The 27,652-nt window shown below is 46.0% G+C and overlaps 1 protein-coding gene across 1 annotated transcript in view; it reads left to right on the forward strand.

Annotated features, from left to right (window-relative positions):
• The first annotated feature begins 1,010 nt into the window (after positions 1 to 1,010).
• The window catches only part of eif6 (eukaryotic translation initiation factor 6), a 119,312-nt gene continuing 92,670 nt past the window's right edge, over positions 1,011 to 27,652 (forward strand). Inside the window, exons 1-2 of the mRNA XM_078554762.1 lie at positions 1,011 to 1,192; positions 14,802 to 14,887. Of these exons, the coding sequence (XP_078410888.1) occupies positions 1,086 to 1,192; positions 14,802 to 14,887 (193 nt within the window). The 5' untranslated portion in view covers positions 1,011 to 1,085. The remainder of the gene's footprint in view (positions 1,193 to 14,801; positions 14,888 to 27,652) is intronic.

Raw genomic sequence — 27,652 nt, forward strand, 5'->3', positions numbered from 1 at the left:
CCCTTCTCTCTCTCACACCCCCCCCTCCTCTCTCACACCCCCCCTTCTCTCTCTCACCCCCCCCCTTCTCTCTCTCACCCCCCCCTTCTCTCTCTCACACCCCCCCCTTCTCTCTCTCACCCCCCCCTTCTCTCTCTCACCCCCCCCCTTCTCTCTCTCACCCCCCCTTCTCTCTCTCACCCCCCCCCTTCTCTCTCTCACCCCCCCCTTCTCTCTCTCACCCCCCCCCCTTCTCTCTCTCACCCCCCCCCTTCTCTCTCTCACCCCCCCCTTCTCTCTCTCACCCCCCCCTTCTCTCTCTCACCCCCCCCTTTCTCTCTCTCACCCCCCCCCTTCTCTCTCACCCCCCCTCTCTCTCTCACCCCCCCCTCTCTCTCTCTCACCCCCCCCTTCTCTCTCTCACCCCCCCTTCTCTCTCTCACCCCCCCCTTCTCTCTCTCACCCCCCCCTTCTCTCTCTCTCTCACCCCCCCCTTCTCTCTCTCTCTCACCCCCCCCCCTTCTCTCTCTCTCACCCCCCCCCCTTCTCTCTCTCTCTCACCCCCCCCTTCTCTCTCTCTCTCACCCCCCCCTTCTCTCTCTCTCTCACCCCCCCCTTCTCTCTCTCTCTCTCTCTCACCCCCCCCCTTCTCTCTCTCTCACCCCCCCCTTCTCTCTCTCTCTCTCTCACACCCCCCCCCCTTCTCTCTCTCTCTCTCTCACACCCCCCCCTTCTCTCTCTCTCACACCCCCCCCCCCTTCTCTCTCTCTCACCCCCCCCTTCTCTCTCTCTCTCTCTCACCCCCCCCCTTCTCTCTCTCTCTCTCTCTCTCTCTCACACCCCCCCCCCCTTCTCTCTCTCTCTCTCTCTGTTGTTGATTGGGTGACGGATCTTGCCTGTATCTGCGCTAAAGCAGCTGCATCCGGGGACCCTCCAGCGGAAATAGCTTTGCGTCAGTATCCGGGTGAAAGGTGGCCCATGTGAAAGCGGCTGATTGGCTGATTGTGAGGAAGCGGAAGTGGAAGTGACGGAGCCTGCGGAAGCGGCGTTGCCGGGGAGCACGTTGCCCAGAGACCAGAGAGCGACCCCTGACCCCCGGCTCGGCCATGGCTGTCCGCGCCTCCTTCGAGAACAACAATGAGATCGGCTGTTTCGCCAAACTCACCAACACATACTGCCTGGTGGCCATCGGCGGCTCCGAGAACTTCTATGGGTGAGAGGCCCGGGGCGGGGGAGAGGCCCGGGGAGGGGGAGAGGCCCGGGGCCGGGCTGGGGGCGAGGCCCGGGGCCGGGCTGGGGGCGGGGGAGAGGCCTGGGGCCGGGTGGAGAGGCCGGGAGCTGGCGGGCGGGCTGGGGGATAAGCTGTCGGTGCTTAAAGTTGATAAGGCACCGGGACCGGATGAGATGCATCCAAGAATATTGAAGGAAGTGAGTGTGGAAATTGCAGAGACACTGGCCATAATCTTTCAATGTTCCCTGGATTCGGGGGAGATGCCGGAGGACTGGAGAACTACAAATGTTACGCCCTTGTTCAAAAAAAGTTGTAAAGATCTGCCCAGCAATTACAGACCAGTCAGTTTAACTTCGGTGGTGGGGGAACTTCTAGAAACAATAATTAAGGACAATATTAATAATCACACAGACAAATGTGGGTCAATTAAGGGGACCCAGCATGGATTCCTTAAGGAGAAATCATGTTTAACTAACTTGCTGGGGTTTTTGGAACAGATATCGGAGAGGGTTGATGAGGGCAATGCTGTTGATGTGATGTATATGGACTTGCAGAAGGTATTTGATACAGTCTTGTGAGAAAAGTTATAGGTCACGGAAAAGAAGGGACAGTAGCAACATGGGCACAAAATTGGCTGAGTGACGGGAAGTAGTGGTTAATGTATGTTTCTTGGACCAAAGTAAGGTTTGTAGTGGAGTTCCCCAGGGACTCCGTGTTGGACCCACTGATTTTCTTTATGTATTAATGACTTTGCCTTTGTTGTGCAGGAGACAGTTTCAAAATTTGTAGATGATATAGAACTTGGAATGGTGTGAACTGTGGAAAGGATAGTGACTCATAGACATTTACAGCCCATCGTGTCCGTGCCGGTCAACAAAGATCTGACTACACTAATCCCATTTTCCAGCACTTGACCCATAGCCCTGGAGGCTATGGCAACGCAAGTGAAAAATTCAAGAAGGTATAGACAGGCTGGTGGAACAGGCAGACACGTGGCAGATAAAATTTAATGCAGAGAAGTGTGAAGTGATCCGTTTTGATTGGAAGAACATGGGGAGACAAAATAAAGAGTACAACTCTAAAGGGGGTGCATAAATCATCGAAGGTGGCAGGGCAGGTTGAGAAAGTTGTCAACAAGGCAGTTGGTATCCTGGGATTTATAAATGGGGGCATAGAGTACAAAAGCAAGGAAGTCATGGTGAATCTTTGCAAGACACTGGAATATTGTCTAATTCTGGGAAACCACACTCTCGGGAGAATGTGAAGGCATTGGACAGAGTGCAGAAAAGATTCACAATTGTTTTCAGGTTTTTAGTTACTTGGGTAGATCCTACTTAAGTTCTTAAACTGAAACCATTCTCCTTAAAGCTTTTTTATGCAGAGAATAGTTATGAACATATGAATTAGGAGCAGGAGTGGGTCACTCAGCCCCTGAAGCCTGCTCCGTTATTCAATAAGATCATGGCTGATCTGAATGTAACTTCAACCCAACATTCCTGCCCACCCCCCGATAACCTTCATGGAATGAACTGCCTGTGAGTATGGTGGAGGCTGGTTCAATCTTGGTCTCTAAAAGCAAATTAGATTATTAGCTGAGGAGAAAGTAATTCTGGGATACAGGAGAAAGGTAGAGGGTGTAGGGATGAGCTGAATTGCTCTCACTGAGAATCGGCACAGACACAGCAGGCCAAATGGCCTCCTTATTTGCTGTTACCATTCTGTGATTCTAGTCTGGTAACTCCAGCTGCTGAGAGCCAGGCCCTCACCTGAACTGTTCTGGTAGAGGGATATCTGCCATAACCCTCCCCCATCCCCCCCCTCCCCGATTCCCACCATCCCCTTACACCCACTTTTTCCGCCCATCTCTCCCCTCCCCCTAAAGAGGAGGTGCCTTGATGTTTGGCTGGTAGAAAAGTCGCCCAGTCTAGGTGGGATATATCCTTAGTTGTTGAACACAAGAGCAGGAGTAGGCCACTCAGCCCATCGAGCCTGCCCTGCCATTCAATATGATTATGGCTGATCATCCTCTTCAATGTCTTTTTCCCACACTATCCCCATATCCCTTTATCTCATTGGTATTTAGAAATTTGTCAATCTCTGCTTTAAACATACTCAGTGGCTGAGCTTCCACAGCCCTCTGGGTCGAGAATTCCAAAGATTCACAACCCCGAGTAATGAAATTTCTGCTCATCTCGCTCCTAAGTGGCTTCCTCCTTATTTTGATATTGTGTCCCCTGGTCCTAGACTCCCCAACCAGGGGAAACATCTTACCTGCATCTATCCTGTCTATTCCTTTTAAGTATTTTGTAGGTTTCAATGAGATCACCTCTCATTCTTCAAAACTCTAGAGAATACAGGCCCAGTTTCCCCAATCTCTCTTCGTAGGGCAGTCCCACCATCCCCGGAACAAGTCTGGTGAACCTCCGTTGCACTCCCTCTGTGGCAGTAATATCCTTCCTAAGGTAAGGGGACCAAAACTGCATGCACTACGCCAGGTGTGGTCTAACCAATGTTCTGTGCAATTGACGCAGACTTCATTACTCCTGTACTCAAATCCTCTTGCGATAAAGGCTAACATTCCATTAGCTTCCTAATTGCCTGCTGCACCTGCATGTTAGCTTCCAGTGACTTATTGACAAGGACACCCAGATCCCTTTTTACAGCTACACTTTCTAATCTCACCATTTAAGAAATACTCTGCGCATCTGTTCCTCCTATCAAAGTGGATAACTTCACTTGTTTTCCACATTATATTCCACCTGTCATGTTCTTGCCCATTCACTAAGTCTGTGCAAATTCTCCTGTAGCCACTTTGCATCTTCCTCACAACACACATTCCTGCCTAGTGTTGCATCATCTGCGAACTTGGAAATATTACATTTGGTCCCCACATCGAAATCATTGATATATATTGTGAAGAGCTGGGGCCCCAGCACTGATCCTTGCAGTACCCCACTAGTCACAACCTGCCAGTGCTTCGTTTATTCCTACTTTCTGTTTTCTGCCTGTTAACCAATCCTTAATCCATGCCAGTAAATTGCCTCATATCCCATGTGCTTTTATTTTGCTAATCAACCTCCTGTGGGGGAATTTATCAAAAGCCTTCTGAAAATCCAAGTATACCATGTCCACCAACTCCCCTTTATCAATTCTGTTAGTAACATCCTCAAAAACTCCAACAGGTTCATCCAATGTTGATTTCCCCATTCGCTAATCTATGCTGGCTATACCCAATCAGATCATCATTATCCAAGTGTTAGTTTGTCACATCTTTTAGAATAGATTCTACCATTTTCCCTACTGATGTAAGGCTAACATGCTGTAGTTTCCTATTTTCTCTCTCTCTCTCCCTTATAAATAGTGGAGTGACATTTGCTACCTTCCCATCTGCAGGAACCCTTCCAGAATCTATAGAATTTTGGAAGCTGATCACCAATGCATCCACTATCTCCATAGCTACCTCTTTCAACATTCTGGGATGTAGAATATCAGGACCTGGGGATTTATCGACCTTCAGTCCCATTAATTTCTCCAATGCAACCTTCTTACTTATACAAATTTCCTTCAACTCTTCATTCTCCCTAGTCACTCGGATCTCTAATTCTGGGAGATTTTTTGTATCTTCCTCTGAAGACAGACACAAAATAATCATTTAGCTTCTCTGCCATTTCTCTATTCCCCATTATGAATTCTCCTGACTCTGCCTGTGATGGACCCACATTTGTCTTAACCAAACATTTCCTTTTCACATACATACAGAAACTTTTACAGTCTGATTTGTTTTTTGCTAGTTTACATTCATATTCTATTCTCCCTTTCTTTATCAGTTTCTTGGTCCTCCTTTGCTGTTTCTAAAATGCTCCCAATCCTCGGGTTTACTACTTTTTCTGGTAACTTTATAAGCCTTTTCTTTTAATCTTATACAATCCTTGACTTCCTTTGTCAGCCACGGTTGACTGACTTTTCTTTTTGGGTTTTTTGTGCCTTGAAGGAATGTATAATTGCTGTAAACTATGTAATAATTCTTTAAAGACTATCTATTGCCCTGTTTACGGTCATACCTTTTAATGTATTTTCCCAATCCACCTCAGCCAATTTGCCCCTCATACCTTCATAATTTCCTTTGTTCAGATTTAACACCCTTTCTATCATATTATGGTCACTCATCCCTAAAGGTTCTTTTACAACAAGATTAATTAGCTCTTTTTTGTTACATAATTCTTGATCTAAAATAGCCTGTTCTCTATTCAATTCCTCAACATACAGCTCCAGAAAACCACTCCTAACACACTCCAGAAATTCGTCCTCCACAGCATTAGTGCTCATTAGGTTTACCCAGTCAATAAACAAAGTGAAGTCACCCATGATTACTTTATTACCCATGTTACGTACTTCATTAATCTCCCGATTAATACCATCCCCCACATTACCGCTACAGTTTGGTTGCTTATAAACAACTACCAATGTTTGCTGCCCTTTGCTGTTTCTTAGCTCCACCCAAACAGATTCCACATTTTGTTCTTCCGATCTGAGATCCTCCCTTACTAATGCACTGATCCCATCCCTTATTATCAGCGCGAAACCACCTCCTTTTCCTTTTTAAACAGAATTACCTGGAAAAACTCAGCAGGTCTGGCAGCATCGGCGGAGAAGAAAAGAGTTGACGTTTCGAGTCCTCATGATCCTTCAGCAGAAGTCTCGAAACACAGATCAGCCATGCTCTGATTGATTAGCAGTACAGGCTGAAGGAGCTGAATGGCCTCCTCCTGTTCCTGCATTCTTATCAGTTTGAGCTGAGTTTGACCCCAGCTCAAGGGGTAGGTAAGATAAAGATCTGTGTCCAACTCACTACATCATCCAAATCCCATAGAATTGTTCTTGGCCTTTCCTGCACCCTCTCAGCCTCTAGTAGCAGAGACTGAGTGCAGGGATAGTCTGGAATGAAGTGAGAACCATTTTGCCCCCTCAATGCAACAAAGCTATTAATTCCCTCGTAGATACAGTGACTGAGTGCCTCTTAGCTTGTTTCTGGAGCGCTCTATTTAGATATTTTAAAATATTTAACAAACAGTGGTATGTTTGAACAAATTGTTTCCTCTGTTGGAAGTACACAGTATAAAGTCTGCCTGTGACCTATTGTGGGTGTCTCCATGGTGCAGTGTGAGTCATACAGTAATCTGACTACTCACTCAGTCCAAACACTGCACTGGCATTTCACATTATAGTGATGATCTGAGAGACTGCATTTCATCCTCCTGTTATTGCTGCAGGTCTCAGGATAACCTCTTCAGATAATGTGGAGGTTTAAATAAAATTACGTTTTCCTATGCCCTTTTCTCCCAGAAGTGTTGTCAAAAGGCTGGAGTACAGTGAGTGCATGTTGGGCACTGACAGTCGCATCATACTGTTCAACCACAGGGGCATCACAGCTGGATTGGGAGCTGTCTATACAAGAGATTACCAGCTAAAACAAATTGACAGCATTAGAGGCAACTTCATGCATGACCAGGAAACTTGTTGGAAATAGAGAGTAGAGATGGGGTAAAAGGCATGTTCTCAGACTGACGGGCAGTGACAAGCGATGTCTCCAAGGGTTCTGTGCTGAGCCTCTGCTTGTGCCTCTACAGATAAATGACCTGGATTTGGGAATAAATAACAGTAAATCCAACTTAAACTGCAAGGTATTCTTATGAGCACAGAATTGCAGGCAGGTCTGGCATTGGCGAGTGGGTGTAACAAAATGAGGGAATGTACATCTTGTAAGAACAGGTATGTGGGATTACAGTGTAAACAAAGAAGCAATATGGTAGTTAAATGAACATAGGGGCTAGGCCTATCAGTCAGGAGAGCTTTCCTTGCAAAGAGAAAAATAATCAAACTGTAGACCCAGGTAATTTCACTTCATACGGTATAGAATTTAAAATGAAGAATTGGATTTTGCGATGGTCAGCCCTCCTCTCCAGTGTTGTGTTCAGTTTGAAAAGGATATGTAGCAGTATTCAGACTGTCCTGGATAATTCACCAGGAGGATACCTGGGATAAAGGTGCTGTGCTATGATATGAGAACCAGTGAATCGGGTAACATTTGCTGGACATTAAGGAGTGATCTGATTGCATGTCTATGGTAACTTGCAAGATAGGTATTGGAGTCCAGGATAACTGTTTCACAGAGTTGAGAATGTAGAACATCTTGCCAAAGGTCACAGGTGCAAAAACAATGGAGGTGCTTAAGAAGAAGTGATGGCATTGAGGAATATGGGAAAAAAGACAGGAAATTGGGGTTAGAAATAAAGCTCCATGGCTAATAGATGGAGGAACAGCCTAGATAGGCTGAGTGGCTGGACCTGCCCATATTTCAAAAGCCTAAAGTGCACCTTCAAGTTTAAGCTGGCCTGTAAAAGTAGAATATTGGTATTTAACATTTGTTCTGCTGTTTAACAGATGCCCTATAACCTGTCACAAAAACACCATTGAGGAGGAGGACCACCACTGGTGGTGTATCCCAACTTGGTAATGCTCTGGTGTATTTCACATCAGTGCCTGTGCACTGACACCCTCTCAATGCTTGGGCCTCCTCTCCCCGTTTCTGACCTGCAATTCCTAGCCACAGGTTATACTGTATTTTATTTCTCTCAGATTCCATATATTACAAAATCCGGACAGGACATTTCCGCTTTAAAATGGACACTTCTGCTGATTTACAATGGCTATTGCCACCCAATCCCCATCCATCAGTTCAGTGATGACTAATGGACCGATTATGTTTGTCATATGCCAGTTTTATTATGCAGAATTGTAGTATTTCTTTACTGGTGTTTTGGGATTGCATTCTACTGCTTAGTCATATAGAAATGATCAGTAACTTAATGAGAATAACTCCTCCTCCATGTTGACTGGCGCCCGCGCAGCTGCGTTGTGCTGGTTCAGTTAACCCCCCCCACCCCGAGTTTACCTGGGCTCCTCTCTGCTAAGCATTTCGAAATATGTCACTAACTTTGACCCATTGCTCATATCGCAGTCAGGTTCTGTGCTGCTGGATCTGAATCATGTTATTTTTCTTTGCTCCTCTGCTGGTGCAGTTCCGCTGCATCTCTCAAGACCAGTTCCCCTTGTGTGTGCCCGAGCTGCGAATGTTGACAGTTTGTTATTTTTGTCCTCACTAGCATCAATGCTGCTTGTGGTAGGAGTCTCTGAACGATGTTTGGAAGACCTGGCAATGACCATCTCCACCAGAGAATCTAACCATCACCCCATGACATTCAACGATATCACCATCACTGAATCCCCCACTATCAACATCCTGGAGGTCACCGTTGATCAGAAACTGAACTGAGCCATATAAATACTGTGGCTACAAGAACAGGTCAGAGGCTAGGAATCCTGCGATGAGTAACTCACCTCCTGACTCCCCAAAGCCTATCCACCATCCACAAGGCACAAGTCAGGAGTGTGATGGGAATACTCCCCACTTGCCTGGATGAGTGCAGTTCCAACAACACTTAGGAAGCTTGACATCCAGGACAGCATCCCACAAGTCTGGCATCACATCCATAACCTTAAGCATTCACTCCTAGCCAGCGACGCCCACATCCCACGAATGAATAAAATTAAAAACTCCCTCCACCACCAACGCACAATGGCAACAGTGTGTACCATCTACAAGATGCACTGCAGCAACTTGCCAAGGTTCTTTTAACAGATTGATACCATCTAGAAGGTCAAGGGCAGCAGATAGATGGGAACACCACTGCCTGGAAGTTCCCCTCCAAGTCACCGTTCCTTCACTGTTGCTGAGTGTCGCTGGGTCAAAATCCTGGAACTCCCTCCTTAACAGCACTGTGGGTGTACCCACACCACATGGACTGCAGCGGTTCAAGGCAACTCACCACCACCTTGAGGGCAATTGGGGTCGGGCAACAAATGCTGGCTTGGCCAGTGACACCCCCATCCCGCGAGAGAACACTAACTGATTATCCCCGCCCCCAACCCACATTCCATCAAGCATGCTGATATCACTTACCAGTTGCCAAGTGCTACTGAGGCTGAGACCACAGATGAGAGGAGAGCCCATATGGCTTATTGTGCAACAAACACCACTGTAACATGTAGCATAGGTATTCCACATTACACTGGCTCTCTGTGGGTACTGACTCAATAGGTGATTTTTGTAAAGAGTTTGGATCAAAATGTGCACCTTTGAGTCTTCACTCAACAGAGATTAGGGTGGAGGTGATACAGAGGGGTTTAGAGAGTTGTTGTTCCAGGTTGAAGGAGTCAGAAGGCTCTACCATCAGTGGTAGAGGGGTGAAGGGAAGGGGTGCACAGAAGGTGAGAGTGTTAGCAATAGTATCAGGAGAAGACTGTGCGGCCCTTCAAGCCTGCTCCACCTTTCTATTCGATCATTTTTTTTTCAATTCATTCATGGGATGTGGGTGTCGCTGGCTGGGCCAGCATTTGTTACCCATCCCTAAATGCCCTTGAGAAGGTGGTTGTGATCTGCTTTCATGAACCGCTCTAGTCCATCTGGTGCAGGTACACCCACAGTACTGTTAGGGAAAGAGTTCGAGGATTTTGACCCAGCAACAGTGAAGGAATGGTGATATATTTCCAAGTCAGGATGGTGGGTTACTTGAAGGAGAACTTGCAGATGGTAGCATTCCCATGTATCTACTGCCCTTGTCCTTCTAGGTGGTAGAGGTTGTAGGTTTGGAAGGTGCTGTAGAAGGAGCCTTTGAGTTGCTGCAGTGCATCTTGTAGCTGCATCGGTGGTGGAGGGAGTGGGTGTTTATTGTAGTGGATGGGGTGCCAATCAAGCGAGCGACTTTGTCCTGGATGGTGTCAAGCTCCTTGAGTGTTGTTGGAGGTGCACTCATACAGGCAAGTGGAGAGTATTCCATCACACTCCTGACTTGTGTCTTGTAGATGGTGGACAGGCTTTGGAGAGTTAGGAAGTGAGATGTTCACTGCAGAATCCCCAGACCTGGGACAGTATTTATATAGCTAGTAGAGTTCAGTTTCTGGTCAATGGTAACCCCCAGGATGTTGATAGTGGGGGATTCAGTGATGGTAATGCCATGGGACTAATGGGGGAATCTTGAACTAGGGGACATAGTTACGGAATAAGGGGACGCTCATTTACAGAATCTCAGAGTACAGAAGAGGCCCTTCAGCCCATTGAGTCTGCACCGACACAACTGAGATGCGAACAACACAGGACTACTTGCGTGCCAAACAGTGGAAGCAGCATGCTATAGACAGAGCTAAGTGATCCCACAACCAACGGATCAGATCTAAGCTCTGCATTCCTGCCACATGTATCCTGAGATTTAAAACTGAGATGCGAAGGAATTTTTTCTATGAGAGTAGTGAATATCTGGAATTCTCTACCCCAGAGAGTTGTGGAATCTAGATCACTGAGTATTTAAAGAGGGGTTAGATAGATTTTTGAAATATCGAGGAGTTGAGGCCTGGGTCAGATCAGCCATGATCTTATAGCATGGCAGGGTAGGCTTGAGGAGTTGAATGGCCTACTCCTCCTATTTGTTATGTTCTTATCACGTCACTGATGATCAAGAGTAGATTGCGGGGGTGTAATTGGCCGGGTTGGAAATGTCCTTTTTGTAGACAGGACATACTAGAGCAATTTTCCACATTGCCGGTTAGATGCCAGTGTAGGATCAGAGCTTAGATCTGATCCGTTGGTTGTGGGACCACTTAGCTCTGCCTATAGCATGTTGTTTCCACTGTTTGGCACGCAAGTAGTCCTGTGTTGTATCTTCACCAGGTTGACACCTCATTTTCAGGTATGCCTGGTGCTGCACTCTACATTGAACCAGGGTTGATCCCCCAGCTTGATGGCAATGGTAGAGTGGGAGATAGGCTAGGCCATGAGTTTGCAAATTGTGCTCGTATACAATTCTCCTGCTGATGGCCCACAGTGCCTCATGAATGCCCAGTTTTGAGTTGCTGGATCTGTTTGAAATCTACCCCATTTGGCACGGTGGTAGTGCCGCACAACGTGATGGAGGATATCCTCAATGTGAAGGTGGGACTTCATCTCCATAAAGGACTCTACGATGGTTACTCCTACTGATACTGTCATGGACAGATGCATCTGTGGCAGGCAGGTTGGTGAGGATGAGATCAAGTATGCTTTTCCCTCTTGTTGGTTCGCTCACCACCTGCCGCAGACCCAGTCTAGCAGCTATGTCCTTTAGGACTCGGCCCGCTCGGTCAGTAGTGGTGCTACCGAGCCACTCTTGATGATGGACATTGAAGTCCCCCACCCAGAATATATTCTGTGCCCTTACCACCCTCAATGCTTCCTCAAAGTGGTAATCAACATGGAGGAGTACTGATCCATCAGCTGAGGGAGGGTGGTACGTGGTAATCACCTGGAGGTTTCCTTGCCCATGTTTGACCTGATGCCATGAAACTTCATGGCGCCTGGAGCCGATGTTGAGGACTCCCAGGGCAACTCCCTCCCGACTGTATACCACTGTGCCACCACTTCTGCTGGGTCTGTCCTGCCGGTGGGACAGGACATACCTTGGGATAATGATGATGGTGTCTGGGACATTATCTGTAAGGTATGATTCCATAAGTATGACTATGTTAGCCTGTTGCTTGACTAGTCTGTGAGACAGCGCTCCCAATTTTGGCATAAGCCCCCAGATATTAGTAAGGAGGACATTGCATGGTTGACAGGGCTGGGTTTGCCATTGTCATTCTGATGCCGAGGTCAATTCTGAGTGATCCATCAGCTTTCATTCCTTTTTGTAGACTTTGTGGCGGTTTTTGAAAGAACTAACTGGCTCATTTCGCCATTTCAGAGGACAGTTAAGAATCAACCACTTTGCTGACCTATGACTTCAACTCCATTTTCCTGCTTTCTCCCATATCCCTTGATTCTCTGAAAGACCAAAACTTTATCTGGGCCTTAAATATATTTAACAATGGAGCATCCATAACCCTCTGGGTTGGAAAATTCCAAAAATTCACAGCCCTTTGAGTGAAGAAATTTCTCCTGATCTAGATCCTAAATGATTGGTCTCTTATCCTGCGATTGTGTCCCAGATTTCCTGGCAAGGGGAAACAATCTCTGTGTCAAGCCTCTTCAGAATATTTTGTTTCACCTTTCATTCCTCTAAGTCCAGCGAATATTGGCCCTGGTTACTCATACTGTCATCATCGGGCATCCCTCTCATCCCAGGATCCAATCTAGTGAATGTTCGCTGAACCTCCTCCAATGCAAGTTTATCCTTCCTTAAATATGGAGACTGGAACTGTGCACAGTATTCTAGGTGTGATCTCACCCAAGTCCTATACAATTGTAGCAAGATTTCCTTTTTCCTTGTACTCTAATCCCCTTGCAATAACAGCAGACGTGCCTTTTGCCTTCCGAATTGCTCGCTGAACCTGCTATACTAACTTTGTGTTCCTTGTACGAGTATACCCAAAACCCACTGAACATCAACATTTAGAGGTTTGATGCAATTTAAAAGATATTCTGCTTTTCTGTTCTTAATACCAAAAGGATCAACCTCACACTTGCCAACATTCTATTCCATCTGCCACCTTGTTACCCACTCACTTACCTGTCTATATCTCTTTGCAGTCTCTTTGTGTCCTCCTCACAGCTTACATTCCCACCTAAATTGCATTAAATCAAACTTAGACAGAGTGACAGAGAGCACTGTATCCCAGACAGGTAGACTGGGAACAGCTACTTGTGGGGAAATCTACAGACGAGCAGTGGGGGGTTCAAAAAGGAAATGGGGAGGGTAGAGGCTCAACATGTTCCCTCTAGGGTGATAGGAAGGAGCAACAAGCCCAGAGAACCATTGATGACCAGAGATATTCAGGATACAATGAGAAGGAAAAGAGAGGCTTTTAGCAGGTACAAAGGAAGCAAATCAGCGGAGGCATTAGTGGAGTACAGACAGTGCAGGGTGGAGCTTAAGAAAGCAATTAGAGCAAAGAGGGGATATGAGAAAGCTCTGGCTGGTAAAAGTAGGGAAAATCCCAAGATATTCTATAAGTATATCAATGGGAAGAGGATAACCATTTGCTAACTTCCAATCTGCTGGGACCATTCTAGAATCTAAGGAATTTTGGTAAATCATAACCAGTTCACCCACCATCTCTGCAGCTATCCCTTATAGAACATTAAGATGTAGGCCTTAAATCTTGATGATTTGTTAGATTTTAGCCCATTAGATCCCTCCAGTGCTGCTCCTCTGCTGATACTAATTACCTTAAGTTTCTCACTGGCCTGTAGGTTACCCCCTATTTCTGGTATGTAACTTGTGCCTTCTACTGCAAAGACAGACACAAAGAAAGGTGGATCTTTCTTGCTGAGTTTTTATTTTTAATGGAATATATTTTTGAATTTAAGCAAAAGCTTGGCAGTTAACTGTTCCCTGGTGCATTCTCCATGGCAATGCCTCTACCAACCAAAGTCCTCTTACCAACCAATTAGCACCCTCTTTGCATGAAGTATAAATTGTTGTTTATTTTACGATTGGTATTCTTCCGAATTTGTCCTGATGAGTGCAAGACGAGAAACTTCGACAGCATGTGTCTGTTTCTCAGCAATATTCAAATTCTATACTACCGAGTGACCATATAAGTATATTTTTATTGAACACTTTGAATTGTTTTTTTGAAATATTTCCCACTGTTTATTCACCACCATTACCTTTTTAATCTATTTACCCAATCAACCATAGCCAGTTCTCCCCTTGTACCTATGTGACTGGCTTTAAGTTTAAGATTTTTGTTTGTGATTGGGGTGTGTCATTTTCAAACTTAACATGGAATTAAACTGTATTGCGATCACTTTTTCCCAGCGGCTTTTACTATGAGATTGCTGAGATTAGGAGCTTAACCCTGCCTCATTGCACAATACTTGGTCTAAAATAGTTTTGTCCCTAGTTGGGTTCAGAACACATTGCTCCAGGAAGCTGTCATGAAAACAGTCTACAGACCATCTCTGACATTGGTCCCTTAAGAGGCAGAGACAGGAGAAATGATCATGGGGAATGAGGAGGTGCAGAGACGTTGAACAAATACTCTGTCTGTCTTGAATTGTCCAGTCTATGTGAAGGTTAAAGTTCCTACAATTATTACATTGCCCTTGGTACAAGCTCCAATTATTTCTTGCTTAATGCTCTGTCTAACACTATTAGTGCTATTGGGGCACCTGTGAACTACTACTACCAGTATTTTCTAACCCTTATTGTTTCTAATCTCTACCCATACTGATTCTGTTCCTTGACCTTCTGAGCCAAGATCCTTTCTCAGATCGAGCGTGGGGTTGGGGGGTTGAGGAGGGTATGAGGAGTTACAGATGTTAGCATTAGCAATCTTGGGTGATGAATGGGATCTGGGGTTTGACATTCAGCTGTATGTAGCACAGCTTGCTTAAGGTTTCACATGGCCTGACCATGAAAAAATGTTGGCTGAAAATGTTCCTCTTGAGTTCACTTTGTACGATCCATTTCTCTGTTTTCTCGACTGTGTTAGTCAGAATAATGTGTTGATCAACCTGCTGAGGGTTTGCTGCTAACAAACTGTGTTTTGTTTTCAGTGTATTTGAAGGGGAGTTATCGGAGACTATTCCCGTGGTCCACGCCTCCATTGCAGGATGCAGAATCATTGGAAGAATGTGTGTTGGTAAGCTGTTTTTTAAATATGCAGGAGCCAGGTTATTATGACGTATTACAAGACAGAAACGGTCCATGTGGGTATTTATGCTCCACGCAATCCTCCTCCCATGCTAATTCACCTCACCCTTCTATTTATAAGGTGACTATTTTATATTTATGGCCCCTCATTCTGTACTCCCCAATAGGCGTAAACACTTCCACCTCTATCCTAGCGAACCTATTCTTTACCTTATAGACCTTTATCACCCCTCAGACTTCTCTTGGAACTTGCTGCTTACGCGGGCGGTGCAAGCGGAAACCATAAATGATTTCAAAAGGAAGTTGGATAGACACGGAAGTGAACTTGCAGGGCTACTGGGATAGAACAGGAGAATGGGCTGACTGGATTGCTGTACAGAGAGCATGGACCCGATGGGCAGAATGGCCTCCATCTGTGCTGTAATGGCTCTATAAAGAAACAAATCCCAGCCTGTTCAGTCTTTGCTGATGGGTATAACCCCTTAGAGTTTTTGCACAGTATAATGAAGTGTCACTGTCTCAGAAACATTCGTTCTCCTTCCTTTCCCTATTTATCATGACCAACTACACAAGTTGTCAGCTTTGTGATGATGGTTTTGCTTTGCCCTGAAGGAAACTCTTTTGAGTTACCAACAGTCACAGATTGCAACTTCTTTCGAGTACAATCACAGTTCTTGGTTTTCCGGGAGTGGGACATGAACCCACCACCCTCTGATTCAAGGGCGAGGGTGCTATGAACTGAGCCACAGCTGACACCTCCTTGCCCTGAAGGAAACTGCGCTAATCGTTGTTGGTTATAACACAAGATTGACTCACCTGGTAGTGCTCGTGCCTCGGTGTCGTGCACTTAATCCCCCATCCTAATTTGAGCTCATAATCTAGATTGCCTGTCGTTAGTTATATATATATATATATTGTCTGAGGCTCGTTGCCTGATTATATGTCCTGGCCACCAACTTCTCACTCTTTCTCTGGTTGCTGGGGTTACCCACCTGACACTGCCTGCACTATTGACACTGTCTGAAGCCCTGGAATAGTTTTCACCATCTGTATCTTTTGATTTAATGTGTCTCCATTAGTAAGAAGGCTTTCAATTTATAGAAACAGGTAATATTTCAGATAATACAACTGTCAAGCTGTTTGCAGTTAGGGGGTGCTACACCATGTTCCTAATGAGCCTGGTGATTGGACTATTCAATCCTAGGAAAAGTTTTACCCGTTGTCCCCCTGTTGGTTAATGTTATAGCTGTGCTCGCATCTCATAGTCCAGTAACAATCATTATACCATTGTGTGCTATCTGGGTTGCATGTCTGGCTGCTATTGATCATTTCCTGTGCTGGGATGTGTATTTTGCATTGGGAAAAATAAAGGAGGTCTTGCATTTATATAACGCATTTCACAACTCCAGGATGTCCCAAAATGCTTGACAGCCAGTGAAGCAGCTTTGAGGTGTAGTCAGTGTTATAATGTAGGAAACACAGCAGCCAATTTGTGGACAGATTACCTCCTTTGGTTGTTGTCAATGAGGCCCACTCAAGAAATGGACTGCAGCGATTCAAGAAGGCAGCTCACCACCACCTTCTCAAGGGCAATTAGGGATGGGCATTAAATGCTGGCCCAGCCAGTGATGCCCACATCCCGTGAAGGAATAAAAGAAAATTGTCTGCATTTTGAATTGCTGTCCTATTGCTGACCATTATTTTATTGGAGTGTTTGCAGATGGAATGAAGCGGACCTGAAATCAGCTCTTTAAGTGCATCAATCTACTTAACATTTACATGGGAATCTCAGGTTTCACCCGCTCTATGCCTTGACTATTAAATAAGCAACATTCCTGCTTGGTGTTACTGATAGAAAGTATTGGTGTTTTTACTGGTATGTTATCAGAGAATCACAGTGCAGAAGAGACCCTTCGGCCCATCAAGTCTGCACTGACACGTGAGAAACACCTGACCTACCTACCTAATCCCATTTACCAGCACTTGGCCCATAGCCTTGAATGTTATGATGTGCCAAGCGCTCATCCAGGTACTTTTTAAAGGATGTGAGGCAACCCGCCTCCACCACCCTCCCAGGCAGCGCTTTCCAGACCGTCACCACCCTCTGGGATAAAATGTTTTTCCTCACATCCCCCCCTAAACCTTCTGCCCCTCACCTTGAACTTATGTCCCCTCGTGACTGACCACTCAACTAAGGGGAACAGCTGCTCCCTAACCACCCTGTCCATGCCCCTCATAATCTTGTACACCTCGATCAGGCCGCCCCATAGTCTTCTCTGCTCCAACAAAAACAACCCAAGTCCATTAAACTTCTCTTCATAACTTAAATGTTTCATCCCAGGCAACATCCTGGTGAATCTCCTCTGCACCCCCTCCAGTGCAATCACATCCTTCCTATAATGCGGCGACCAGAACTGAACACAGTACTCCAGCTGTGGCCTCACCAAGGTTCTATTCAACTCCAACATGATCTCCCTACTTTTGTAATCTATGCCTCGATTGATAAAGGCAAGTGTCCCATATGCCTTTTTCACCACCCCCACTAACATGCCCCTCCGTCTTCAGAAATCTATGGGCACACACGCCAAGGTCCCTTTGTTCCTGCTTGGTGTTACTGATGTCGTGCCGTTCATTGAATACTTCCTTGTCAAATTACTCCTTCCAAAGTGTATCACCTCACACTTTTCAGGGTTAAATTCCATCTGCCACTTATCTGCCCATTTGACCATCCTGTCTATAGCCCAAGACACACAACCTCACTGTTAACCACCCATCCAATCTTTGTGTCATCTGCAAACTTACTAATCCTAACCCCCACATAGTCATCTATGTCGTTTATATAAATGACAAATAATAGGGGACCCAGCACAGATCCCTGTGGTACGCCACTGGACACTGGCTTCCAGTTACTAAAGCATCCTTCTATCATCACCCTCTGTCTCCTACAACTAAGCCAATTTTGAATCCACCTTATCAAATTACTCTGTATCCCATGTGTATTTGCCTTCTTTATAAGCCTCCCATGTGGGACCTTGTCAAAGGCTTTGCTGAAATCCATATAAACTACTTGAACTGCACTACCCTCATCCACACACCTGGTCACCACCTCAAAAAATTCAATCAAATTTGTTAGGCATGACCTCCCTCTGACAAAGCCATGCTGACTATCCCTGATCAAACCTTGCCTCTCCAAGTGGAGATAGAAACTCTCCTTCAGAACTTTCTCCAATAGTTTCCCTACCACTGACGTGAGACTCACTGGCCTGTAGTTCCCTGGCTTATAAAGAGACACTTTATCACTTTCATTACACAGTGCCATTAAGTGTCAGTACGGAGGGAGTGTGTGATTGGAGGGTCACTTGCTCTTGTGCACACATTCACAACTCAATGTGACTCGCATTGGCAAAGATCTGGAATCCGAACTCCTAACTACTTCCCTCCGTCTGTTTCTGCACCCTGGGCTGGCCGGTGCACCCTGGGCTATGCAGTTGTGCCTTCATGTAACGCACTCCATTTATCTGATATTGTGAGTGGTGTGGGGGCAGGTGCTATCACTCAAAGCTTATCCTCTGCCTCAGCCAGGAAAACTGCTGTGAGATAAATACCTACGTTTAAACTATTCAGTTCATTTGATGCCTTGGGAGTAACAGGGCTAGAGAGGGGGGAATGGAAATCTTTGGGTGGATTGAATGAAAGAACCTGTTTCAGGGAACCTGAAATTCTTCATAACTTTGCCTTTTAAAATGCATTCATTTGCACCCAATCTTATCTGCTCACTAACCTCTCCAATAATGCTGCTTTGCCAATCCTTTCTCAATTAGACATCACCGGTGAAGTTCTTTCACCCTTAAATGAAAGCAAAATACTGCGGATGCCAGAAATCTGCAATAAAAACAGACATGCTCGAAAAACTTAGCAGATCTGGCGTATCTGGAGGGCGAAACAGAATTAATGTTTCGAATCCGCATGACTCTTCAGAGCAAAAGAGAAGTAGAACTGTGATGGATTTTATACTCTTTAAGAGGGGGTGGAGCAGGTGAAGCAAAATTGAAGGTCAGGGATAGGTGGGAACTCAGGAGGTAGTGTTAAAGACTAAAGGTGCTGATCGTGGTATAAAGGTAAGATAGCAGAGTGCCTTAATAGCTGATCAAGGGTCTGCACTCTGTGAAAACAAAACATAAGAACAAGTGACTGATGGCCCTGTGGGGGTGCGGGAAAAAAATGGATGATAATGGGGTCAAGATGGTGGAGAGAGTTTATGACCTGAAGTTGTTGAACTCAATATTCGGTCTGGAAGGCTGTAAAGTGCCTAATCGGAAGATGAGGTGCTGTTCCTCCAGTTTGCGTTGGGCTTCACTGGAACATTGCAGCAGGCCAAGGACAGATATGTGGGCACGAGAGCAGGGTGGTGTGTTGAAATGGCAAGCGACAGGGAGGTCTGGGTAATGCTTGCGGACAGACCAAAGGTGTTCCACAAAGCGGCCACCTGGTCTGCGCTTGGTCTCCCAAATGTAGAGGAGACTGCAATGGGAGCAGCGAATGCAGTAACTAAATTGAGGGAAGTGCAAGTGAAATGCTGCTTCACCTGAAAGGAGTGTTTGGGGCCTTGGACAGTGAGGAGGGAGGAGGTAAAGGGGCAGGTGTTGCACCTTCTGCAATTTCATGGGAAGGGGATGAGGAGTTGGGGTGATGGAGGAGTGGACCAGGGTGTCACGGAGGGAACAGTCCCTATAGAATCCTCACGGCGGTGTGAAGTGAAGGTGTTTGGTTTTGGCATCATGCTGGACTTAGTGGAAATGGCAGAGGATCTTTTGAATGCCGAGGCTGGTGGGGTGAAAAATGAGGACAAGGGGGACTCTATCATGGTTCTGGGAGGGAGGGGAAGGTGTGAGGGCAGAGGTGCAGGAGATGGGTTGGATGTGTTTGAGGGCCCTGTCAACTACCGTGGGGGTGGGGTGGAACCCTCGGTTCAGGAAGAAGGAAGACATGTCAGAAGCGCTGTTTTGCAAGGAAGCATCATTGGAACAGATGAGACTGAGGTAGAAGAACTGAGAGAATAGGATGGAGTCCTTACAGGAAGCGGGGTGTGAGGAGCTGCAGTTGAGGTAGCTGTGGGAGTCGGTAGGCTTGTAATGAATATCGCTAGAGAGTCTATCACCAGAAATAGAGAAGTCAAGGACGGGAAGGGAAGTGTCAGAGATGGATCAAGTGAAGGCGAGGGGTGGAAATCAGAAGCAAAATTGATTAATTTTTCCAGTTCCGGATGAGAGCAGGAAGCAGCACCGATACAATCGTCGATGTACCGGAAAAAGAGTTGTGGGAGGAAAAAAAGAGTTGAGTAAGGAATGTTCCACATACCTTACAAAAAGACAGGCATCACTGGGGCCCATGCGGGTACCCATAGCAACACTTTTTATTTGGTGGAAGTGAGACAAGTTAAAGCAGAAATTGTTCCGTGAGGGAATAAGTTCAGCCAGACGGAGGAGGGTGGTGATGGATGGGGATTGTTCGGGCCTCTGTTCAAGGAAGAAGCAGAGAGCCCTCAGACCATCCTGGTTGGGGATGGAGATTTTTTCTTTATCCATTCACGGGATGTAGCTGGCTGGGCCAGCATTTATTTATGAGGGGAGGCGATGGCGTAGTGGTATTGTCACTGCACTAGTAAGCCAGAGACCCAGGGTACCATGGCAAATGGTGGAATTAAAATTGCATAAAAATCTGGAATTAAAAGGACCATGAAACCATTGTTGATCCTTGTAAAGACACATCTGGTTCACTGATGTCCTTTAGGGAAGGAAATGTGCTGTCTTTACATGGCTTGGCCTACATGTGACTCCAGACCCACAGCAATGTGGTTGACTCTTAAAATGCCCTCTGAAATGGTCTAGCAAGCCCAAGCCACTCAGTTGTATCAAACCGCTACAAAATCACAGTGTAGAGGGATTGGACGCTCATGGTGAAGCGGAGACAGTTAGGGCCAGGGAACTGAAAATTGTTAATATGACGTAGGGCATCAGAGGAATCATGAATGTAGGCGGGAAGAGACTGGACAAGGGGGGAGAGATTGGAGTCGACATAGGAAGAAATGAGTTCCGTCGGGCAGGAACAGGCTGACACGATGGGTCTTGTGGATTTTGGGAAGGAGGTAGAAGCGGGCTGTGTGGGGTTGGGAAACTGAGGTTGAAGCTGTGGAGGGAAGATCTCCAGAGGAGATGAAGTCAGTGGCAGCCCTGGAAACAATGGCTTGACGTTCAGTGGTGGGGTCATGGTCCAGTGGGGGAGGTAGGAAGAAATGCCTGAGAGTTGGTGCTCAGCCTCTGCAAGGTAGAGGTCAGTCCGCCAGACAACAACAGCACCCCACTAACCTGAGAGAATGGAGTGCAGCAAGTTCAGAAGGAGACCGGTAGAAGTGGGTGAGAGGAGAAGAGAAATTAAGATGGCCGATGTCACACCAACAGCTCTCAATGAAAAGACCAAAAGCAGGTAAGAACCCAGAGGGTGGGGTCCAGGTAGAGGGAGAATACTGGAGGCGGGTGAAAGGATCTGTTGAACGGGAGGAGGAATCCTGCCCAAAGAAGTGAGCACGATGATGACGGTGATGGAAGAGTTCAGCATCGTGCCGAGCCCTGAATTCATTGAGGTGAGGGCATAAGGGTATGAAACTGAGTCCTTTGCTGAGTACAGTACGTTCAGCATCCGAGAGGGAAATGACATAGGGCATAGTGAATACACAGCAAGGGCTGGGATTAAGAGGGATGGGGTCAGAGGGACAGGAAGGGGTTGAGGGTCCTGGATTGACGTTAGTATCAATAAATTGTTGGAGCTTGCATACCTTAACACCTGAAAGGAAGAGAAAAATGTCTTAATCCTTAAGGTAGGTTTTGTACAACCTACAGTTCTCAGACCTACTTGATATGCTGCTGATGGGGTGGGACGAGGCTCGTATGGAGCAGAAACAATGGCCTATAACTGCTGGGTTGAATGGTCTATTCCTGTGCTGTGGTGAAGTACATCCTTATTTTGAATCACTTCGGTTAATTTGGCTCTCAACCAAGACTTTGGGTTTGAAGGATCAAATCAATGACAGTTCATTGATTGGGGAGCAGAGTGATGCTGAGAGTCTGCAATAGGCTCAGATCAATGGTTGAATGTGCCTGTAATCATGGAGGCTTATTGCGAGACAAACCAATAATTCATGTCATAAGGATGTTGAGTGTTTCTGCACTGTCTGCCTTTAGAGTTCTATCCAGCATGTCCCCTGGACAGTGAGTGTCACAGTCCTCCCCAGCCAGAGTCTTGAAGGATGCAATATCTCAGAAGTACTAACAATCCGATGATGTATTTGGTGGGTCACGGGTGAAAAATTGCAGGTTCCAATAACCCTTTCAAAGAAAGGTCTGAAATTGGATCCACTTAATCCTGCCAGGCAGGCTGCAGAATTGAGGTCACCTTCTCCTGGGTTTTATCCTGCATGAAGCAGCTGCTCAATCTGCTGCTGCAGTTGTGTTTTATCTTAAATAATAGATGAGTAGCCTCAGACTCTAACCTGCCTGTCTGTCTGTAGGCTGATAAAATTGCAAACTCTGCCAGTGAATGAAGAAAAGCATTTGTTTTCTGTGTTGGTGAAGGAATTAATTTTTTTATAAAGATTTTTTTAACATGCAGTTGGGGGGACCAGTGCCACGCTCTGCTCTTTCCTCATAGCCTGCAGAGTTTCCCTTTTTAAATATATATCCAATTCTCATTATGCTTTCAAAATTATGGTGTTTTTTTCTCTAAAATCACTATTTACCCAGTCCTCTTCCACAGTCTGGCACTAAGGTTGTGTTCCCATCTCTGTAGCAATCACGGGCTTGTTGTGCACTGTGTGTCTCTGCATCTAGCCTGGCTTGCTGCTGTATAATTTATTCCTGCCGATTGCAGCACTACGAACAGAAGCTGATGGAAGTGACAGCCATGAATATTTTATCAATTCTGTTTACAAGGCTCAGTGGCTGACTGGGAAGGTGTGTTGAGAAATTGCATGCGAATTCTCCTCCAAGCTGTGATCAGAATTGGGTTCCACGCTTTCTCTTTTCAATATGTCACTTTTATAAAGATTGTCAATTTGCGCGTACTAAGTGCTTATCCACAGTGAGCGGTTTGAATTTTCTATCCTCGTGCTGCTTAATGGGCAACAGGAATCATTAATACTGTAACTCACTGTTCTGGTGACACTGAACATTCTTCAGCTTCATCAGCTGGTCTACATTAGGAGCCTCGCACACATCCAGTAGAATCTGCAGTGTCATGAGGGCTTCTTCCTCTCCTCAATTCCGAGAGTCAGGCACAGTGCAGTGCTTCTACCTCATTATGAATGTTTAGCTCTTTCTATATAACCAGTTAACAGGAAGTGCTACAGGTTTCAGAGAACATCTGGCCTTATTTGCAAGGAGGGCCTCTGTACTGGGACAAAGGTCCTTGGTTCTATAATCTCTGTAACTGCTGTTAAATATGGTCTGTTGTCCTTTTATTTTCTGAAAATGTTGGATTAAATTAAAAGATTAAAGAAAATTAATGAATAGCAGTATAGGCTGTGTTATGATAAAGCTACAGTACCAAGATGATGTTCAAATTCAAAATTAATTCATATAGGAACAGGAGGAGGGCCATTCAGCCTCTCCAGCCTGTTTGCCTCTCAACTAGATCATGTTGATCTGTATCTTAACTCCATCTACCTTGCCTTAATTCCATATTATTTAATACTCTCAGCCATCAAAAATCAGTCAATCTCGGTTTTGACACTTTCAATTGACTTCTGCTCGATTCTGAAATCTGGCTAAAAACCTAAATATTAAGAAAACAGATTGAGCAATAATGGCCCAGGCATTGTACCATGGCTGGGATGGTGGTCTTAGCCCAGGGAGCCTTCAACATTCGCCAAACCTGTGAAGTCCTCAGCAAGTTCATGTAATTCCTGTAGTGGTGGTATTCGCTGACAAAGTAAATGACCCCGTGGGCAGCCATTGTTTCTTGTGCACAATGGAGCTCTGTTTCTCAAAAGTTCATGAAGTTATTAAGAACAGAGTCCAGTTTAAAAAAAGCAATCACTTCAGATCCAGCTAGTCCAAAAAAACTTTTTGCAGAATAACACTGACTGTACTCCAACAGCTGACATGAGTACTTTATATTGAACATCGTTTAAACATTAAGATAAAAGCAAAAAACTGCGGATGCTGGAAATCCAAAACAAAAATACCAGGAAAAACTCAGCAGGTCTGGCAGCATCTGCGGAGAGGAACACGGTTAACGTTTCGAGTCCGTATGGCTCTTCAACAGAACTGTTAAAGAGTCATACGGACTCGAAACGTTAACTGTGTTCCTCTCTGCAGATGCTGCCAGACCTGCTGAGTTTTTCCAGGTATTTTTATTTTCATTATCGTTTAAACATTGCTTGGGAAGATGCAAGAGCACAGAATGTGCTGTGGGTGGTAAGAGGTTTCCACTGAAAGAGAAGACTTTGAATCGGAATTAACCTGCTTGGTCTCATCCTCGTGGGCATACCTGCCGTAGGTGTGTCTTCAGGATTATGTTGATGGTGGTAGTCACTGCACAGTCCTTGCGAAACCTCTCATTTTCATGGTGCCCTTCAGTTTACGGTGGCACTACAATTGCAGACAAGCGGATCCAGCAGCCTAAACGGTTTTTTTTTCTTTATTCATTCACGGGATGTGTGGCTTCACTAGCTGGACCAGCATTTATTGCCCATCCCTAATCGCCCTTGAGAAGGTGGTGCTGAGCTGCCTGCTTGAACTGCTGCAGTGCCTGTGGTGTAGGTGCTCCCACAGTGCTGTTAGAGAGGGAGTTCCACGATTTTGACCCAGCGACAGTGAAGGAACAGTGATATATTTCCAAGCCAGGAGTGACTTGGAGGGGAACTTCTAGGTGGTGGTGTTCCTATCTATCTGCTGCCCTTGTCCTTCAAGATGGTAGTGGGTTTGGAAGATGCTGTTGAAGAAGCCTTAGTGAATTCATGCTGTGCATCTTATACATGGTACACACTGCTGCTACTGCGTCGGTTGTGGAGGGAGTGAATGTTTGTGGATGTGGTGCCAATCAAGCGGCTGCTTTGTCCTGGATGGTGTTAAGCTTCTTGAGTGTTGTGGGAGCTACACTCATCTATGCAAGTGGGCAGTATTCCATCACACTCCTGACTTGTGCCTTGTAGATGGTGGACAGGCTGCGCATTGAATATCAAGGGGCAGTGGTTGGATTCTCTCTTGTTGGAGATAGCCATTGCCTGGCACTTGTGTGGCACGAATGTTACTTGCCACTTGTCAGCCGAAGCCTGGATATTGTTCAGGTCTTGCTGCATTTGGACACGGACTGCTTCAGTACCTGAGGGTCACAAATGGTGCTGAACATTGTACAATCATCAGCGAACATCCCCACTTCTGACCTTATGATGGAAGGAAGGTCATTGATGAAGCAGCTGAAGATGGTTCGGCTGAGGACACTATCCTGAGGAACTCCTGCAGTGATGTCCTGGAGCTGATGTGATTGACCTCCAACAACCACAATCATCTTCCTTTGTGCTAGGTATGAATCCAACCAGCGGAGAATTTTCCCCCTCATTCCTATTGACTCCAGTTTTGCTAGGGCTCCTTGATGCCACACTCTGTCAAATGCTGCCTTGATGTCAAGGGCAGTCACCCTCACCTCACCTCGGGAGTTCAGCTCTTTTGTCCATGTTTAAACCAAGACTGTAATGGGGTCAGGAGCTGAGTGGTCCTGCCGGAACCCAATCTGAGCGTCAGTGAGCAGGTTATTGCTAAGCAAGTGCTGTTTGATAGCACTGTTTATAACCCCTTCCATTATTTTACTAATGATCGAGAGTAGACTGATTGATGGGGCGGTAATTGGCCGGATTGGGTTTGTCCTGCTATTTGTGTACAGGGCATACCCGAGCCGCCGCCTCCAGTGAGTTGCTTGACTATCCACCACCATTCATGACTGGATATGGCAGACTGTAGATCTGATCTGTTGGTTGTGAGATTGCTTAGCTGTGTCTATCACTTGCTGCTTATGCTGTTTGGCACACAAGTAGTCCTGTGTTATAGCTTCACCAGGTTGACACCTCATTTTTAGATATGCCTGGTGCTGCTCCTGGCATGTCCTCCTGTACTCTTCATTGAACCAGTGTTGATCCCCTGGCTTGATGGTAATGGTAGAGTGGGGGATATGCCGGGCCATGAGATTGTGTTTGAGTACAATTCTGCTGCTGCTAATGGCCCACAGCGCCTCATGGATGCCCAGTCTTGAGTTGCTAGATCTGTTTGAAACCTATCCCATTTAACATGGTGGTAGTGCCACACAACACGATGGAGGGTATCCTCAATGTGAAGGCGGGATTTCATCTCCACAATGTGCAATGGTCACTCCTACCAATACTGTCATGGACAGATGCATCTGTGGCAGGCAGGTTGGTGAAGATGAGGCCAAGTATGTTTTTCCCTCATGCTGGTTCCCTCACCACCTGGCGCAGACCCAGTCTAGCAGCTATGTCCTTTAGGACTCGGCCAGCTCGGTCAGTAGTGGTGCTACTGAACCACTCTTGGTGATGGAGGTTAAAGTCCCCCATTCAGAGTACGTTCTGTGTCCTTGCCACCCTCAGTGCTTCCTCAAAGTTATGTTCAACATGAAGGAACGCTGATTCATCAGCTGAGGGAGGGTGGCAGGATTTTTCCTTGCCCATGTTTGACCTGATGCCATGGAGTCCGGAGTCAATGTTGAGGACTCCTGGGGCAACTCCCTCTCGACTGTATACCACTGTGCCGCCACCTCTGCTGGGTCTGTCCTGCCAGTAGAAGGTAAGGTATCATTCCGTGAGGATGACTATGTCGGGCTGTTGTCTGTCCTGTCTAGTCTATGAGGCAGCTCTCCCAATTTTTGGCATAAGGAGGTCTTTGCAGGGTCGACAGGGCTGTGATTGCTGTCGTCGTTTCCGGTGCCTAGATCAATGCCATGTCTGGCTTCATTCCTTTTTTGTGACTTTGTAGCAGTTTGATACAACAATTTCAGAGGGCATTTAAGAATCAACCATAATTGGTGTGGGTTTGGAGTCACAGACCGGCCTGACAGATTTCCTTCCCTCATGATCCAGATGGGCTTTTACAATAATCATTTAGACTTTTAATTCCAGATTTTTTTATTGAACTCAAATTCCACCATCTGCTATGGTGGGATTCGAACCCAGGTCCCCAGAGCATCACCCAGGGTCTCTGGATTACTAGTCCAGCGACGATACAACTACTAACCAATTCATGCTAGGATGAAGGACCCCACAAACTGCCGTTCAAGATTTAATGGATGGAACATTAACAATATCAGGGACCCAGACAAAGGAATACACACCCTTTGTCAAAGACATAGTGGAGAGGTGGAGTCATGTGACATGAGCTCCTAGCCGATGGAACCAGTAATATTGCCTTGTGGTACTGAAAAATCTCGGTCTGCCATTTTTCATCTCCAAGCAGTAGTATAGAAAAGGAGCTCTTCCCAGGCTTAAATACCTGGCCCCTACCTACACTGTTTCTCTTGGAGCTTCTGCACCCTCACCTACAAGACTGATTCATGCCTGCATGGCTATCGCCTCTTCTGAAGTCAATTCCACTGGAAAAGGTAATTATACAGCATCCGTTTTCAGCCTGTCGACCTCTGTGGAGGAACACCCTTGTTGGATTTTGATTCTGGACTCTGGCCACACGTGAAACAA

Source organism: Cetorhinus maximus, chromosome 13, assembly GCF_964194155.1.
Source record: "Cetorhinus maximus chromosome 13, sCetMax3.hap1.1, whole genome shotgun sequence".
Taxonomy (NCBI): domain Eukaryota; kingdom Metazoa; phylum Chordata; class Chondrichthyes; order Lamniformes; family Cetorhinidae; genus Cetorhinus; species Cetorhinus maximus.